The 19,964-nt window shown below is 39.5% G+C and overlaps 1 protein-coding gene across 8 annotated transcripts in view; it reads left to right on the forward strand.

Moving 5' to 3' along the window:
- Nucleotides 1-19,964, forward strand: part of LOC121045407 (chemokine-like factor) — a 46,571-nt gene that overhangs the window by 5,054 nt on the left and 21,553 nt on the right. For 3 of the 8 annotated variants that reach the window (XM_040498224.1, XM_040498225.1, XM_040498223.1), the window contains exons 2-3: nucleotides 745-903; nucleotides 11,067-11,162. In XM_040498224.1, the coding sequence (XP_040354158.1) occupies nucleotides 745-903; nucleotides 11,067-11,162 (255 nt within the window). Of the gene's footprint in view, nucleotides 1-744; nucleotides 4,263-11,066; nucleotides 11,163-11,421; nucleotides 11,545-13,833; nucleotides 14,016-19,386; nucleotides 19,491-19,964 lie in introns of those variants that run through there. The other 5 variants (XM_040498226.1, XM_040498222.1, XM_040498228.1 and 2 more) reach the window with 5 other exon arrangements.

Consider the following 19,964-nt stretch of genomic DNA (forward strand, 5'->3'; position numbering starts at 1 on the left):
TTCACTTAAAATTTTCATCCATTCTGATTGCATTCTATCTAGGTAAGAGAAAGTATGTAAAAAAAAAAGTGAAGCATCAGAATTGTTGCATTTTTTTAATCCCCCCCCCCCCATAGGGTTCTTCGGAGAATTGTTTTTCTTAGGAATTTATTTTAAAATTTTCTCCCCAGTATTTTTCATGGTAATATTCTAAGTTTAAATTTGATAGTAGATTCCAGACTGCTAAGAGTTAAGGAGTGATGAGCAGATGATAAGGAATTCTAGGAGTCAGTATACAGACTTTTCTGAAAAGCATTACAGCGAGAAGTAAAAAACAGGAGTTTCTTTGGGGACCAGGATGAATGGAAGGGGTGTGTGTGTGTGTGTGTGTGTGTGTGTGTGTGTGTGTGTGTGTTTTAAGAGAGGACAACTTGGATATGTTTATAGTATGATGAAGAAAGGAACCAATGAGAAGATATTGAAGGTCTCAGAAAAGAAGATAGGTAGTAAAGAAAGATCAAGGGGACAAATGTGGGAAGTGATGGCATTAGTTCTGCAAGTGGAATAACAGAGAGGGACACCTAGTTCTCTAAAACAGAAGGAGAAGTCAGCATCCATACATTTTGGTCATTCCTCTTTTAGATGTGTGTATATATGGCATAAACCCATTTATTTAGTTACTTTAGAAATGATCATTTTTACAATTTAAACTTAGCATTCAATAATCATTGAATAAATCATGTTTGTCTGTTTTTATCCTTATAGGCACTAACTGTGACATCTATGGCTTTTTTTATCATTGCACAAGCCCCTGAACCGTACATTGTCATCACTGGATTTGAAGTCGCTGTTATTTTCTTTTTCATAATTTTATATATGCTGAGACTGGATCGATTAATAGACTGTTTGTTTTGGCCTTTGCTTGTAAGTGTTCAGTTTTATTAGACTTTTTTCCTGTCATAGTGAGACATCTTAATAAACTATGCTTTGGTTTTCTTAAGCCTTTAGGTAATGTCTGATAGGCTTAGGAAGGAGGAATTCTATCCACTGCTAATGTGTTCTGTATTGTCCCTGGTGCAACCACAGAGCATAAATCTGAGCTCCATCTATTAGATGTGACTGACCCTTCTGTCAGGAGAATTCACTGAACTGTAGATCTTCTAAAGAAATTTAAACTTAAGATCCTAGTTAATAAAATTATAGCACATTCTTAATCTCTACCTCCCTTTTAAATACATGTTGATATGGCCTCAAAATTGGGGGGAGAGATGGAGGCAGATACCCAAGTATCCACGTCTTGCACATCTCTGACCACCAAATGGAAAACTGAGATAATTTGGGAGACTGAATAAAGCACAATGTTATCTTACTTAATTCTGGAAACACTAATGCTAAATAATGAACTTATACTGTACAACCTTATTTAGTAGCATATGAACTTCACCTGCCATACTTATAGCATTAAGAATAACTGCCCAGTGTAGTGCCTAAATGGTTCTAGAAACTGTCAAAATAGGCAAGTTGAAGATACTAGTTAAGGTGAATGTGTCCCTGGATTGTTACCCAGTTCTAGGAAAAACAGAGTGTCGTTACCTCTCTCTCCTCTTTCAAGTCTTACCCTCAATATCCTGTCTCTGTAGGTCTCCCTTCTGAGACCTCCTGCTGCCCTTCCCACCTTTAGACTGGTAGCTGCACTGAAGTCTTCCTCTGCTGCACTTGTCTCATCCTCCTGGGTTCCAAAATGCTGATAGCCAAGCTGATAACCCCTAGTTAAGGAGAGGGACTTTAGAGCTATTCTCAAACCATAAGCATGCCTTCAGGTGGTACCTTCTAGAACCACTTTTGAAGGCCAGTGATGAATGTTTCAAGCTAATCACAAGCTGAACAGATCCCAAAAGGGGAAAGCTGGGAAACAGAGAAGATCTTCATAGCATCTCTCCAAAGTACTTGATCACACTTTAGAGCTGGACCTGACTGGAGGGAAGTCTAGGAAAAGAGATCACAATGCCTTCATCAGTTGACCCTCAGAGTACATAATGTCATTTAGTAGCAGAAAGGGCTAAGCTAAATTATTCCAGAGATTTCTGCAAGGACATGAACAGCATGGCCCATATCCTCTTTACTCAAAAAATGGTATAGTTGCTCTTCACATTCTGCTTTCCAAGGTTAATAAAACTATTTATTTTTCTCCAAACTAATTCTCTGGAGCTTATTACATGTCCCAGTAATACACTTGGAGCTCTAAGCTGAACAGAACACACTGGGAGGGAGAGTGTCCTATGTGTACCACACTGAAATTTAGTCTCCAAATCTCTGAGGATCAAACTTTGCTGATATTGTAATCTCTTAGAAATGGTGCTATACTGGGGCACCTGGGTGGCTCAGTCAGTTGTGTCTGAATCTTTATTTCATCTTCGGTTTTGATCTCAGGTTCATGTGTTCAGTCCCTGTGTTGGGCTCTGCGCTGGGCATGAAACCTACTTAAAAAAAAAAAAAGAAATAGTGCTGCATGGTCAACTATGGGATTATTATTCCATTATGAAAAGATTCCTCTCTGCTCTTGATCTAATGGAATCATTTGTTCAACAAGTGTTAAGTGTCTGCTAATCCCAGCTTCTGTAACAGGTTCTTTGATAAAACACAAATCTTACACCTGTGAGATTTTCAATGTAGTCAAGAAGCAAGATAGATAAGCCATTCAGTGTAACAGGTGCTGCAATAGATGTATACCCAGGATAGTGTGGAGGCACCAAACCAGGGAAGGGGACCAAATCATCATAGGCTTGCTTGCCTGGTAGAAGAAGCAGCATATGAGGGTCTAGTGGGGGGAAAGAGCATGACCTCGAGCAGCTGCACGTAGTTCTGAATGGCTGGGATATTGAGTTGTGGAGAAGAGAGGACAAGAGTGGAAGCTTGAGAGGCAGGAGGAGGTCAGAGCATACAAGGCTTTATATGCCCTGTGTTTTAACCCAAAGGCCATTGGAAGCTTTTAGAGTTTTTTAAGTAGGAAAATGGCATGAGCAGCTTACAATTTAGGGGATTGCTGGTGGCAGTATCAATAATGGCTTAAAGAGCAACAAAACTAGAGGTAGGTCTCAGAGACCACTTAAAAGTTTGGTTCTATAACCCTGACATGAAAATTATGAAGGCCTGGACTAAGGTCATGACAATAGCTGGGGAGAAAGGGGTTAATGGGGTAGAAGTGATATGAATAGGTAAATAAGAAAAACTAAGAATACCTGCCACTTAAATATCTTGAGATGATAATGAGATAAGAAGTACAGGAAGAAGAAGAGGTTTAAGGAAGGGCCAGGGAGACGAATGGAATGAGTTTAGTTAGACAAATACTAGGTTCTAGTTGCTTATGGAGTATTCAGATGGAAATGTTCAAAACAGGTCTGAAGCTCAGGAGAAAGAAGAGTTAAACCTGGAAGTCACCACCTTATGATGGTAAATGATCTCTGAGACTGGTCTAACTGGCACAGAGGGAAGAGCAAGCTGAAGGTAAAACTGGGAAAGACGAACATATGGGGTGAAAAGGAAGAGTAGCCAGAGAAAGACAGGAGAGAACCCAAGGGAGGCCCGTGTCACAGAAGGCAAGAGAGGAAAACATTTCAAAAAGGAGTGGTGAATATTACCACATGTAAAGAAAGAAAAATAAGTCCTGGAAAAATATATATATTCACTGACTGTGTTAATAGAGGCCCCTTTACCAGAGTGGTGTGCCTTGAGTGGAGAGGTGATAGTAAAGCTGAGGCAATAGATTGAGCAGGAGAAGAGAGACAACTATAATTACAATTGTAACTAGAGTTGTAACTCAGGGCTACTGAGTTGAAACCTGGCCAGGGACAAAGAAGGGTAATGAATAGAATAAGGTGCCTGCAGAGTGGTGGATGGGAATAGGAGCCAGAGCACAGATGGAGGAGATGCCTGGAACTCTTTTACTGTAACAAAAGTGAAGGAGACAAAGATGGCTGAAGATTCCAATTAATCTTGCAGTTGTAACTTGTAAGGACTTCTGCCTCATGACCACTGTCTTTACTAATTTAGGAAAGGGCTTGGTCATATGCATTCACATTTATTATGTTTATCATTGTCCCAAAGTTGCAGTAACCGACACAGTGTGTAGAGCTGGCCTTCTCTGACTGTTAACCTTAAGTGTTCCAATGACAGAAAACACAAAGTGAACCAGCCCAGGGCTTTGCAGTGGTATCCAAGTGCAAGCTCAAAATTTCTGTGAAATCTCCATTTTTGTAATTAAATTAACATTCTACACCATGGTATATTGATGTTTGGTTTTCATTATAAACACAATGCTTTAAATGACTATTAAGGATCATTGATGTTTCAAGACAGGTACATCCTTTTCTATCCTGTGGTTCTCTACATTCCCTAGAATACCACCTTTACCCAAGGCCATTCATATACACTTACCTGAATTACTCACTGGAGGCAGGGTTGTCTACCTGAAGTAGAGGTGTGGCTTGCCTTGAAGCAGAGCAAAGTATCCAACACAGAGAAGCATTAATCTAGGACAGTTAATATTTCTTGCAAATGTGAACTTTCTTCTTTTGTGCATCTAATCTTACCCTGTCCCCATTGAACCTCTTCCTATTTTCTTTTTAATAACTATGTTTCTAAATTACCACGGGTTTAAAGTCTGATATTTCTATGTTAACAATACCTTCCTGCCTACAGTTACCTGCAAACAGATGTAAACCATCCAGAATAGACCATTTTTCTTTTCCACATTATACATCCATTCAAAATATAAGTTGCTTCCTTTAAAGCCATTGTTCAGAAGGCAAATGCTTTGTTTCTAGAAATTATAAATGAATGAGCTACATCATCAAATAATAGCATAATCAGCCAGCCATTTCATGCAAATCTGTGAAAGTTTTTTCCTGAAAATTACCACTTTCTGCCAAGTGTGTGTAGCTTTTCTTATTAATTGCATTTTAGTAACGTTATAAAGTTGTTTCATTTACAGTTTAAACTATTCCACATTTTCTCTTAGCATTTCGGCTTCCCAGTGTACCATTCTATTGTAAACCTTCCACACAATATATCATCTGCTCCCAACTAGATGAGTTCTCCCTCCACCTACATTTAAATAAAAAAGAAATAGATTAGGATGGCAGAGGAGTAGGGCAACCCTAAGCTTGTCTTCTCCCCCAAACAGCTAGAGAAATCAATTTGAACACCTAAGAAATCAATCAGAAGTTTTAGAGAACAAAGCTGCACATCTACAAATGGAAAAAACAACCTGTTGGAGATGGAGGAATTCACACCAAAAGAACAGGAAGAAAAAATGGCCAAGGATTTAATCATACAGATATAAATAAGATGTTGGAACTAGAATTTAAAACAACAATTACAAGGATTCTAGCTGGGCTTGGAAAAAGCATAGAAGACTCTAGAGAATCCATTTCTTCAGAGATAAAAGAGCTGAAGTCTACTCAGGCCGAAAATAAAAATGCTATAACCCCCAAGATGCAAACCTGAATGGATGTCATAACAGCAAGGGTGGACAAAGCAGAGGAAAAAATTAGTGATACAGAAGATAAAATTATGGAAAATAGTAAAGCTAAAGAGGGAAACAAAGATAATGGATCATGAAGGTAGACTTAGGGAACTCAATGACTTATTAAAATAGAATAACATTCATAGGAGTCCCAGAAAATGAATAGAAAAATGGGCTGAAGGTTTATTTGGGCAAATTACGGCTGAAAACTTCCCTAATCTGGAGAAGGGCACAGACATCAAAATCCAAGAAACAGAGAACTGCCATTAAATTCAAAAGCTGGCCATCGCCAAGGCATATCATGGTCAGAAGAATCCTGAAATCAACAAGGGGGGAAAAGTCAACCTACAGGGGAAGATGGATCAGGTTTGAGGCAGATCTGTCCACAGAAACTTGGCAGGCCAGAAGGGAATGGCAGGACTGCCAGTCAATGTGCTGACTGGGAAAAACATGCAGGCAAGAATACTTTAAACAGCAAGACAATCATTCAGAATAAAAAGATAAAGAGTTTCCCAGACAAAAACTAAAGGAGTTCATGATCACTAAACCAGCCCTATAAGAAATACTAACGGGGACTCCTTGGGGGTGGGGAGGAGAGACCAAAAGCAACAAAGACTAGAAAGGAACACAGAACACCACCAGAAACACCAACTTTATAGATGACACAATGACACTAAATTCCTCTATCTTTTAATAATCACCCTGAATGTAAATGGACTAAGTGCTCCAAATCAAAGGACACAGGCTATCAGAATGGATTAAACAAACAAACAAACAAACAAACAAACAAACACTATCTATATGCTGCCTACATTTAGACCTAAATGTAGACTCATTTTAGACCTAAAGACATAGGCAGATTGAAAGTGAGAAGATGGAGAACCATCTATCTAATTTGGCTAATATCTTTTGGCTAAGGGATGCCAAAAGAAAGCTCGAGTAACCATAATTATTTCAGACAAACTCAATTTTTAAACCAAAGACTGTAACAAGAGATGAAGAAAAGCATTATATCATAATTAAGGGGTATATCCATCAAGAAGATCTAACAATCAGGGTACCTGGGTGGCTTAGTTGGTTGAACGTCTGACTCTTGATTTCAGCTCAGGTCATGATCTCACAGTTTTGTGACTTCAAGCCCCACACATGCTCTGCATCGATAGCGCGCAGCCTGCTTGAGAGTCTCCCTTCTGCCCCTCCCCCACTCACACTGTCTCAAAATTAATTAATTAATTAAAGATCTAACCATTGTAAATATTTATGCCCCAGCTTGGAACACCCAAATATATAAATCAATTACTAACAAACATAAACTCATCGATAATGATAACAATAATAGTAGAGGACTTTAAACAACCACAAGAAAAAATTTGGAAAGACCACAAATACATGGAGGTTAAAGAACATCCTACTAAAGAATTAATGGGTTAGCCAGAAAATTAAAGAAGAAATTTAAAAAGTATATTGAAGCAAATGAAAAGAAAACATGACAGTCCAAAATCTTTGGGATGCAGCAAAGGCAGTCTTAAGAAGGAAGTACATTGCAATACAGGTCTACTTCAAGAAGAAAGGTCTCAAATACACAATCCATCCTTACACTTAAAAGAGCAAGCAAAGGAAGAGCAAATAAAGCCTAAAGCCAACAGAAGAAGAAAAATAATAAAGACTAGACCAGAAATAAACGATATAGGAACAACAACAACAACAACAACAATAGTAGAATGATCAACAAAAGTAAGAGTTGGTTCTTTGAAAGAATAAAATTGATAAACCCCTAGTTAGACTTATATCAAAAATAAAAGAGAAAGAACCTAAATAAATAAAATCACAAATGAAAGGAGAGAGATCACAACGAATACCTCAGAAATACAATTAGAATACTATGAAAAATTAAATGCCAACAAACTGGGCAATCTGGAAGAAATGGATAAATTCCTAGAAACATGCAAACTACCAAAACTGAAACAGGAAGAAATAAAAAATTTTAACACACCCATAACCAGCAAAGAAATTGAAATAGCAATCAAAAATCTTCCAACAAATGGGGCGCTTGGGTGGCTCAGTTGGTTAAGTGTCTGAATCTTGATTTCTACTCATGTCATGATCTCACAGATCATGGGTTCAAGCCCTGAGTTTGAGCACTATCAGTGCAGAACGTGCTTGGGATTCTCTCTCTCTCTCTCTCTCTCTCTCTCTCTCTCTCTCTCTCCCCCCAATCCCCACCCTCTGCCCTGCAAATAAACTTTAAAAAAACATCTCCCAACAAACAAAAAGTCCAGGGCCATATGGCTTCCCAGGGGAATTCTACCAGACATTTAAAGAGTTAATACAGGGTGCCTGGGTGGCTCAGTTGGTTGAGCATCCAACTTTAGCTCAGGTCATGATCTCGTGGTTTGTGGGTTCAAGCCCCACATCGGACTCTGTGCTGACAGCTCAGAGCCTGGAGCCTGCTTTGGATTCTGTGTCTCCCTCTCTCTCTACCCCTCCCCTGCTCATTCTCTCCCCTCCCCACCCCACCCTCTCTCTCTCTTTCTCTCCTTCTCTCTCTCTCTCAAAAATAAACATTTAAAAAGTTTTTAAATAAAAAATAATAAGAGTTAATACCTATTCTCAAACTGTTCCAACAAAATAGAAATGGAAGGAAAACTTCCAAATTCATTCTATACAGCCAGAATTGCCTTGATTCCAAAGCCAGACAAAGACCCCACTAAAAAGGAGAATTACAGGCCAATATCCCTGATGAACATGGATACAAAAATTCTCAACAAGATACTAGAAAACTGAATCCAACCTTACAGTAAAATAATTATTCACCATGGTCAAGTGGGATTTATCCTTGGCCTTGTTCAATATTTGCAAATCAATCAACATGATACACCACATTAATAAAAAGAAAGGATGGAAATCATGATCCACTCAGTAGATGCAGAAAAAGCTGACAAAATACACTATCCATTCGTGATAAAAGCCCTCAACAAAGTAGAGACTGATGGAATATATCTCAACATCATAAAGGCCATATACAAAAGAGTCACAACTAATATCCTCAATGGGGAAAAATGGAAAGCCTTTCCCTTACAGTCAAGAATAAAACAAGGATGTCCACTCTCACCATTACCATTTAACATAGTACTGGAAGTCTTAGTCTCAGCAATAAGACAACAAAAATAAATAAAAGACATCCAAATCAGCAAGGAAGAAATCAAACTCTCACTATTTGCAGATGACATAATACTCTATGTAGAAAACCCAGAAGACTCCACCAAAATAATTGCTAGAACTAATATATTCAGCAAAGTCGCAGGATATAAAATCAACATGCAGAAATCTATTGCTTTCTATAAACCAATAATGAAGCAGGAGAAAAATAAATCAAGGAATTGATCCTATTAGCAGCTGCACCAAAAACAATTAGATACCTAGGAATAAACCTAACCAAAGAAGAAAAAGATCTGTACTCTGAAAATTATAGAACACTTATGAAATAAAGAAATGGAAAAGCATTCCATGCTCATGGGTTGGAAGAACAAACATTGTTAAAACGTCTATACTACCCAAAGCAATCTACACATTTAATGCAATCCCCATCAAAATACCACCAGCATTTTTCAGAGAGCTAGAATAAATAATCATAAATTTGTATGGAACCACAAAAGACCCCAAATAGCCAAAGCAATCCTGAAAAATAAAAAATAAAACTGAAGAATAAAAAATAAAATAAAATAAAAATCCATCACAATGCTGGATTTCAAGCTATATTATAAAAGTGCAGTCATGGGGCACCTGGGTGGCGCAGTCGGTTAAGCGTCCGACTTCAGCCAGGTCACAATCTCGCGGTCCGTGAGTTCGAGCCCCGCGTCAGGCTCTGGGCTGATGGCTCAGAGCCTGGAGCCTGTTTCTGATTCTGTGTCTCCCTCTCTCTCTGCCCCTCCCCCGTTCATGCTCTGTCTCTCTCTGTCCCAAAAATAAATAAATGTTCAAAAAAAAAAAAAAGTGCAGTCATCAAGACAGTATGGTATTGGCACAAAAACAGACACATAGATCAATGTGGAAAACAGGAAAGAACATTCAACTGAAAACAAGATAGTCTCTTCAACAAATGGTGTTGGGAAAACTGGACAACAACATGCAGAAGAATGAAACTGGACCACTTTCTTACACCACACACAAAAATAAATTCAAAATGGATGAAAGACCTAAATGTGAGACAGGAAACCATCAAAATCCTACAGGAGAACACAGGCAACAACCTCTTTGACCTTGGCTAGAGCAACTTCTTACTAGAAACGTCCCTGGAGGCAAGGGAAACAAGAGCAAAAATGAACTATTGGGACTTCATCAAGATAAAAAGCCTCTACACAGTGAAAGAAGTGATTAAAAAAATTAAAAGGCAGCACACAGAATGGGAGAAGATATTTGCAAATGACGTATCAGATAAAGGGTTAGTATCCAAAATCTATAAAGAACTTACCAAACTCAACACCCAAAAAACAAATAATCCAGTGAAGAAATGGGCAGAGGACATGAATAGACATGTTTCCAAAGAAGATATCCAGATGGCTAACAGATACATGAAAATATGGTCAACATCACTCATCATCAGGGAAATACAAATCAAAACCACAATGAGATACCACCTCACACCTGTCAGAATGGCTAAAATTAACAAGACAGGAAACAATGGATGTTGGCAAGGATGTGGACAAAGGAGAACCCTCTTATACTGTTGGTGGGAATGTAAACTGGTATAGCCAGTCTGGAAAACAGTGACCCAGAAGTTGCACGACTAGGTATTTTATCAAAAGGATACAAAAATACTGATTCAAAGGGGCACATGCATCCTGATGTTTATAGCAGCATTATCAACAAAAGCCAAATTATGGAAAGAACCCAAATGTCTATCAACTGATGAATGGATAAAGAAGTTGTGGTATGTGTGTATAGATAGATTAGATATAGATACATGTAGATATAGATATAGATATATAGATCTATAATGGAATATTACTCAGCCATCAAAAAGAATGAAGTCTTACCATTTGCAATGATGTGGATGGGGCTAGAGTGTTTTATGCTAGACAAAATAAGTCAGTCAGAGACAGACAAATACCATATGATTTCACTCATATGTGGAATTTAAGAAACAAAACAGATGAACATAGGGGAAGAGGGGGAAAAAGAGAGGGAGGCAAACCACAAGAGAGACTCTTAACTAGAGAACAAACTAAGGGTTGATGGAGGGAGGGAGGTGGAGGATGGGCTAAATGGATGATGGGTATTAAGGAGGGCACTTGTGATGAGTACTGGGTTTCTTGAACAAAGAAATAAGCCTAAGCAGTTAAATGATTGGTATATCATGGGTTAAGAGAACCACTAGGCATCACTATAGACCAAATTCAATATAGGTGTCATCCTATAGTGGCAGTTTGATTTCCTAAAAAAAGAACCCACTAAATTTCTTTAATAAAATGGAAGTTTCAAAATCTGTTGGCAGCTAATTTTTTTTTTTTTTTTTTTTTTGATGATCTTCATGCAGAGCTGACCTTTCTATTCTGTGTTTTAGGATATTATCAACTCAATGGTAACAGCAATATTCATGATAATCATATCTATGTTGGCACTGATACCAGAAACTACAACATTTATAGTCCTTGGAGGGGTAAGTGGAGGTCTTCCTGATTTCTTGCTTTAGGTTTGATTAGAATTAAATGTTGCTTGAAAAAAAAAAAAAAAATATATATATATGAACAGAACTCTACATTATAATCATCCTTGGATTTCCTAGGCCAGTATATAGTACCTAGTGGCTTAATATTTTTTGTATGAGTATATGCCCTGATTAACGTGGAAGAATATGACTTCACCCTAAAACTGAAATTCACCAAATAGAAGTTCCTATATATTCCACCTCTATGTAGGGCTAGACTAGACTGAGAAAAGCTACTGGAATCCATTACACTTAGCTCTGAGAAACCTCATGTCAAGCAAAAAGCCACGGATGACTTTCACAGCGCTTCCTTTTAAAGAAAAGGATACATACCACTTGTTAAGGTGAGACAGACTGCTCTGAACTCAGTTATTTTTTGTCCAGATCCTTCTTCAGATGGAATGTAATACAAAATGTCTCATGATAAGGTTAGAAGAAGCCTTATATTATTTTGAACATTGCTTGAAGAGAAGCAAGCCAGCTTAATCAGACTTGATCCTGGAAGGCAAGCCAAAATAAAAAAGAGTAAAATAATATGGTTTTAGTTCCATCTGATACTCTTCTGAGATTTCTTATAGGAGGTTCAAAATGATTTGGCTTTCCTAGACTCTGATCTAAAGATGTGAATTAGGAACTTCTTATATAAACCTCCATCCTACTTCTTTGTCTTTCCATGGTATGGGCCACTGGGAGAACTAACCATTCTCAGCCAGCCATGTATGTCAGAATCCATAGTTTTTCATCTCCTTCCTAAGCCCTAAGCAACTTCATAGGGATAAGAATTATTCTAGAAATGAGATAGTGCTGTAATAGCAATTTTCCCCAGTTGTCTTTAATCTTATCCCTCTACTATGGAGAAAGAGGGACAGGGCATAGAATTTACAGTTAACCCTTTACAACGTTGACCTCCCACACAGTTGAAACTTTTTAAACTTTGACTTCTCAAGAACTTAACTACTAATAGCCTGTTGTCAGAAGTACCGATAACATAAACAGTTAACACATATTTTCTGTATCATATGTATTATATACTGTATCTTACAATAAAGTGAGCTAGAGAAAAGAAAATGTTTTTAAGAAAATCATACGAGAAATTACATTTATAGTACTCTACTACATCAAAAAAAATCCGTACATAAGTGACCTATGCAGTTCAAACCCATGTTGTTCAAAGGTCAAGTGTACTTTCATTCACTTATTTTATTCATTCACTGATTCATTCTTTTAAAAGGTGCACTTTGCAGGGGGTGCCTGCGTGGCTCAGTCAGTTAAGCAACCGACTTTGGCTCAGGTCATAATCTCACGGTTCATGAGTTTGAGCCCTGCATCAGGCTCTCCACTCCCAGCACAGAACCTGCTTCAAATCCTCTATCTCCCCCTCTGCCCCTCCTCAGCTCATGCTCTCTCTCTCTCTCAAAAATAAACAAACACTGAAAGAATAAAATGGTGCACTTTGGTGGATGCTGACAAAGTATAGAGCTGTTGCTGTCCAATGCAGCAGCCACAAGCCACATGTGGCTACCAAGCAATGGAAATGTGGCTGGTCTGATTGAGATGAGCTATACAGGTAAAATATACACTGGATTTCAAAGACTTACTATGAAAAAAACATAGAATATTTCATAATAACTTTATTATATTGATGACATGTCAACATTATATTTTGGATACACTGGGCTAAACAAAATATTCTCTTAAAATTAATTTCACTTGTTTTTTCTTTTTAATGTGGCTATTAGAAACTTTTAAATTATGTGGCTTACATTGGTGACTCACATTGTATTTCTTTTGGACAGCACTGGACTAGAATGTGAGCCCACCCTAGCCTCACCTTGCTTAGAGCCTAATACAGGAAAGAGAAATGAAAACAGCTGTGTATAAGCTATTGACAGAGTAGTGCGGGGTACAGAAAAAAGGAAGCAACTACCTCTCTTTGGCAGCAGAATCTCAATTTGTCAGGAATACAGGGGAGGAAAGGGGAATGGTTCCAGGCAGAGGAACCGGCAACGTGCAGGGTACCAGAGTCACAGGATAGGTAGGAGGTACTGAGTGTGGTCAGAACCTAAGAAGCTGAGTTTGAGATTCAGGATGGGAAACGGAGTGGTTATCTAGAACCAAGAAGCCCAACTTCCAGGCCATGGGATGGAACTGACCAAATAGTATGCAAGAAATGATATCCCTCTTTTCCAGCCCAGGCACCAGCTCTCAAATAGCCATCAAAGTACCTAAAGACCTGGTTCTAGTTTATTCCCTTTACCGTAATTTTTTTTTCCCCCTGAGGCCTATTTAGAATCCTATCCATTAAGTGTATGATCTTCAGTAGGGCTCTAATACATGTCAGAGCAAGTCAAGACATCCAGACAAGTATTTATTTCAGAGCCTACACCACCTCAATATTATTTCTGCTCACTTAAGTTATCTTTTCTCTTTCTCTAGGCAGACTTGGAAATGAGAATAAAATGATTTCTGAAGTCTCTTCCCGTTTTAGTATTAGGTGGAAGCAGAGGGAGCAATCTTGGTACCCTAGCAGGAGAGGAAGCCAGTGGGCACACACTTAAAACCTGTGTGAATGACCCAAGGCCAGACCATGGTCACAGCAATGACAAAGTGTGTTTGTTTCCAGGTGTTCGGACTCCTGGCAGCAGTGTGCTGTATTGCCGACGGGGCCCTTATTTACCGGAAACTTCTATTTAATCCAAGTGGTCCTTATCAAAAAAAACCTATTCATGACAAAATATAACTTTTGTAATTTTATATTACTTTTTAGTTGATGCTAAGTATTAAATATATTTATTCTTTCACATATTTTCTGCAGTTGTTCTCACTTTAATCTCGATATGGGAGCTGGAAGAAGAGATGTAGGAATTCTGTGCCCAGCGTTCACCCATACTGTAACTTCCAAGGGAGCGCTGGGAGCACCAGGACCTGATCAGACTGGGTTTTCCTGCTCTGGGGCCTGGGTGGCAGAGAAGAAGGCGCCTAGGCCGCCTTAAATGGTCTCCGGAGCCCTCTTCCTGTCTGGCTGGCTGGCTGGCTGGCTGGCTGGCAGCACCGAGGCGTGGGATTGCAGGGATAGTGAGTTCCCAGCCTAGGCAGCGGCATCGCGTCCCAGGTGGCAAGGAGGGTGGCTGGAGGGCTGGGTCGTCTGCGGGCAGCAAGAGCTGGGTGCGCGCGAGGCATAGGCGGACGGCGGCCGTTGGGCACGACGCTGGTTCCCAGGGGATAGCCTGGCCATCCCCGCCGCCGCCATGCAGGCTCAGAGCGGCAGGGCCAGCCTGACAAAGCCAGGCTCGGGGACCACCATGAATGCCCCAAACACCAGGGCATCCTCAGGGAACTTGCAACAACAGCAGCTTACAGGACTCCCAGGGCAATCTGCAGCTGCGGTGCAAGCCTCACGCTCAGGGCAGGGCTCACGATCAAGGCAGAGCTCACGCTCAGGGCAGCCCACACGCTCGGCGAATCCAGCACCCAGTACGCCGCAGCCTGCAGTCGCAAGGGCGCAGCCTGCAGTCTCAAAGACGCCCCCAGGAAAGCAACAGCAGGTGACCCAGAGCGCAGGGGAGAAGGCCGCCATCCAAAAGCGTGCTGAAGAACAGGCCAAAGTCCCGTTCAAATTCAGGGACAGCTTCAAGCAGTTTTTCTTCTTGCCCACGGGAGTGTTGGAGATCCTGAGGCTGGTGAGCAGAGAGAGCTGGTGATGCAGGGTGGGTGCGGCCTCCGGGAGTGATTCCCAGGAGGTGCCACCTCCGGAAAGCTTCCCTACTTCCCTTTGCCAGTCACCTCTGTTTTGCCCTACCTTTCCTCCCCTTCTCCCCTCGCTCCTCCTCTCACTCAACCCTTAATACTAAATCAGCGCTGTTTTTCCTGTCTTACTTTTATATTCCTCAGTTTTTCCCTCACAAAGGGAATGAGGAAGCAGTGAAGATAATATCAGAAATGTATAAATTAGCAAACAAAACTAATAGAATTGACCAAAACTGATAAACCAATGGCCTATAATAGGGGGAAAAGGGTGAAGAGAGGACATATATTTAAAGTTAGAAACCAGACAGGGAAAATAATCACAAAGGATGAAGAAACTGAGAAGATACCCAAGATTACCTTGCAAAACAAATAAACAACTAATTGAATGAAATAGTTGATTTTCTAGGAAAACATAATTACCAAAACTGACCCCAGAATAGAGAAAAACCAATGTAAATACAGACCAATATAAATACAGAAGAAAATGAGAACTAAGCAAATGAGTATCCTTCACAGTATATCAGGGACAGACTTTTTCACACAATTAACTCAAACTTTCATGGGATGTAATTCTGATACTACTGAAACTTTTTCAAAGTATGGAAAAGGAAAAAAGCCCTTCTGAATTATTTTTCAAAGTTGTATATAACACTGGGGCACCTAGGTGGCTCAGTCGGTTAAGTGTCTGACTCTTGATTTTGACTCAGGTCACGATCCCAGGATCATGGGATCGAGCCCCAGATGGAGCTCCACACTTGGTGTGGAGCCTGCTTAAGATTCTCTCTCCCTCTCCCTCTGCCCCTCCCTTGCTTGTTCTCTCTCTCTCTCTCTCTCTCTTTCTCAAAAAAGAAAAAAAAAAAAGTAATGGAACACTGATATAAAAACCTGACCAAGTCAGAAAAAGGAAATTAGAAATCTTACTTGTATCACAGCAATAAGTATCAATATATTAGCAGAAAATATTCATCAGTACTTTAAAAAAATACACTATAATGATTCAGTATTAGGACTCTATTAAACTAACCCAACATATTATAGGTAAAAGGAGAACAAATTAGATTACATCAAATAAGGAAAAGAACACATTTGACAAAATTCAACATTTATTTCTGATAGCAAAAAAAGAGAGAGAGAAGAAAGGGACCCATAAAAAATAGGAATACATAGATATTTTGTTGACATTATAAAAATAAACCCAAAAGTCCGCATCATATATGATTAGATATCAGAAGTATTCCCATTAAATAAAGAACAGAGAGGATGCCCTTATCAATACTAGTATTCAATATTTTTCTGGAACAGCTAATCATCACAATTAGACAGGAAAAATAAAGAACAGTTGAAAATAAGAGGCAAAATATATCATTTTTTCAGCTGATATCACTGTAAATCTAAAGAACTCAAAATCACTGGGAAACAATTTAGAACAAGATACTTTCTACTAACTCATTAGGAGTTAGTAGAACAACACTTAAAATAGAAGAAAATATTCCTCTTTACAAGAGCAATAAAATGATAAAATATCTAAGATTAAATTAAATAAATTTGAAAGACCTATATGAAGAAAACTTTAAAAACTCAGAGATATTTTTAAACCACTAAAATAGCTGGGAAGACATACTTTATTCTTGAGTAAATTTTTTAATCTTTCCAAATTAGAAGTTAAATGAAATCCCAATTAAATACCAACAGGCTTTTAAATGAAATCCCAATGAAAATACTAACAGGCTTGGGTGCCTGGGTGGCTCAGTCAGTTAAGCATTTGACTTCAGCTCAGGTTATGATCTCACGATTCACAAGCTCGAGCCTGGGTTTGAATGAACACATACCCACTTCTCTCTCTCTCTCTCTTTCTTCCCCTTATGGGATTCTCTCTTTCCCTCTCTCTCTCTCTCTCTCTCTCTCTGACCCTTGTTCACTTGTGCCCTATCTCTCTCTCTCTCTCTGCCCCTCATGGGATTCTCTCTCTCTACCCCTCACTCACTTGCTCTCTTTGTCGTTCTCTCTCTTTCTCTCTCTCTCAAAAAAATAAAAATGCTAACAGGCTTATGGGGCACCTGAGTGGCTCAGTCTGTTGAGCAACCAACTCTTAATTTTGGCTCAGATCATGATCACAGGGTTGTGAGATCAAGGCTTGCATCCAGCTCCATGCTGAGAGCCTGTGGAATTGAGCTCCATGTGGAACCTGCTTAAGAGTCTCTCTCTCTCTCTCTCTCTCTCTCTCTCTCTCTCTCTCTCTCTCTCCCCCTCCCCCCCCCCCCCCACACACAAAAAGCAAAAAAAAAAAAAAATTCCAACAGGCTTAGTTTGGGGAACTAGACCAAGACAAACATGGGATTTATAAAGAATCTGAGAATGAGTGCTGAAAAGGGGACTAGGTCAGACAATAATATAATATAAAATTAATTTCCTGTAATTTCAAAAGTACTAGAAAAGAATCGGCAACTCAGTAGGAGAGGATAGTCTCAAATAGACCCAAATACATGTGAGAATTTAGTACATGATAAAGGTAGGATTTCAGATGAGCAGGGAAAATAACTGGAGTTTCCCAATGAATGATGTTGGGATAATCAACAGTTTGGAAAGAAAACTGGAGCTCTACCTCACTCTATCAAATCAGCATATATTTACTCTACTCGTATGTACTTCTTTCCAGTATGAAGTAAACACTGTGAACGGCTGTTACTTTTAAGGAAATAGACTAGGACTGGGTTGAGGAAGAAGAAAGAAATCAGTATTATTTTTTATTCTTCTATACTTAAATGTCCATTTTAATTATTTCCATGTATTATTTCATTTCTTGAAAAAAAGAGAAATTTTACACATAAACTGTACGTACAAAATCATACAGGCAATTGCCATATAGTCAGATTTTCTTCCTAACAGTTTATGGGTTAGCTTTGTTTTTTAATAGTCCATGTGAATTAAAACAAATCCTGTTTCTTTCATTGCAGGGTCTTATCATAAGAGCATTAGTTTGTTTCATCACTGCCAAAGCCCATGAGTTGTATATAGCCATCACAGTTCTGGAAATGTGCATCGTTCTTTTTTTTATTATAATATACATACTAGACATTCACCACTTGCTGATTTGTTTAGATTGGTCCTTACTTGTAAGTGTTCACTTTTGTAATTCAAATATAAGCTCTGCCCTTGGTCCCAGAGTAGCGTCTCTCCTCAAGTGAAAACCAAAGAGCTATCTTTCTGGACAAGGACATAACTCATCTATGACAGGGTGTTGCCCTAGTCCCAGGGGAGAAACTAGTCTAATACCCAGAAAGATTCCTTGGACCTCTCTGTCTACGGCAGAACGAATGCACACACCTGCTTCTGTCTCATTATGCACTGAACATGATAGTCTGCAGCTTGTCCTAACGAAAATTTCAATTAGTATATTCAGTAGGTAAAAACACTTCTCATCTATTACTCGTAAAACAGTACATGCTGCTACTTTTCAAACAGCAACTACTCTAACAAATTATTAAACATTTCGCCCCTGCAAAAGCAAGAGCTGGCACGGCGAAGTTGTAGAAAATTGTCACACATACCCAGAAAGATTGCAGGAGTCCATCGTTTCATGGGTATAAAGGGTCCACACTCCTAAAAGGGTGCCATATGATGGCGTTGCCTTCTTCAGTAGCTTTTTCCAGAGTTTCCTATTCTTTACCAACTGAAAGCTTCCTGAAGCTAACCCCTCAGGTCTCAGATAAATCCTATTTCTTTTTTTATTTATTAAAAAAAAACTTTTTTTTAATGTTTTTATTATTTTTGAGACAGAGAGAGACTGAACATGAGCAGGGAAGGGGCAGAGAGAGGGAGAGACACACAGAATCTGAAGCGGGCTCCAGGCTCTGAGCTGTCAGCACAGAGCCCGACACAGGGCTCGAACTCACAGAGTGTGAGATCATGACCTGAGCTGAAGTCAGACGCTTAACCGACTGAGCCACCCAGGCGCCCTGATAAATCCTATTTCTTGTGGAGCCTGAGGTTCTGCATCCTCGCAGACTAGAGAACTACAGTTGTGGCCAGATACAGACGTGGGCCCCTTCCTAGCTGTGTGAACTTTAGCCTCAGTTTCCCCATCTAGGAAATTCAGCAAAGGAAAAGGGTGATCATAGTAACTCCCTGACAGGGTTTCTGTAACACTTAAATGTGTTTAAAGCAAATAGCACAATGCTCAGCACAAAGTGAACATTCACTTACAAAGTGTCTATCAGACCCCATAATGTAGTTGGATGGCTTTTACCATTTCATCTTGCACCGTGAAATCCCAACTCAGAGTTCAGGCCTCTCCCACATCCCACTTCCTTATAGTACCTTTTTCTAACCTTAAGGTAGGATTGGTTGCTATTGAGCTAAAACTCAAAATATTTCCTTCAAGGTGGGAGGGATTTTCTGAAAAGGCTGCCGGGCTCTCTTTATCCCACAGAGTGCAGAGCAACAGGAAGGAGACAAAGCAAAATATGAGCAGCTCTGGACGTACGGAAGATCCTCTTAGCTATGGAGAGCATAACAATAAAGAGGTTTCTGAAGGGAAACTAAAATCTCTGCCCATAGAGATTTTCAAGAAGGGGAGGTAAATGAACTGTTTTAAGCACATACCATGTGCCAGATACTTTTTCATATGTGTTACCTTATTTAATCCTCACAACAAGCCAGTGAGGTTGTAGTTGCCCCCACTCCCTATTTAACAGATGCGAAAACTAGATTAAGTCGCCCGTGGCAATATGCACTCACATGGAAACTCAGATTTGAGCCCAGCCTGTCTGACTCAGGCCTGGCTTTCAACCAGACTTTTTGCCCTATTGCCTTACAAGGTTTCTCTATCTCCATCCCCCTTCATGGTTGTCGTCCTCGGGAGTCTCTACATGTTATGTTCTCTGTATCTTCTCCTGTTTCCTCATGGTTTCCTTAAAATGCAGAGCCAGAAGTGAATTGATTATCCTGGGGGGTGGGTACAGGTCCTTAAGGTAGGTGACTGAGGGCTCCACAGCACCAAGGTCAGCA

The sequence above is a fragment of the Herpailurus yagouaroundi genome, unplaced genomic scaffold (genome assembly GCF_014898765.1).
Source record: "Herpailurus yagouaroundi ecotype Mexico unplaced genomic scaffold, PumYag 190, whole genome shotgun sequence".
Taxonomy (NCBI): Eukaryota; Metazoa; Chordata; class Mammalia; order Carnivora; family Felidae; genus Herpailurus; species Herpailurus yagouaroundi.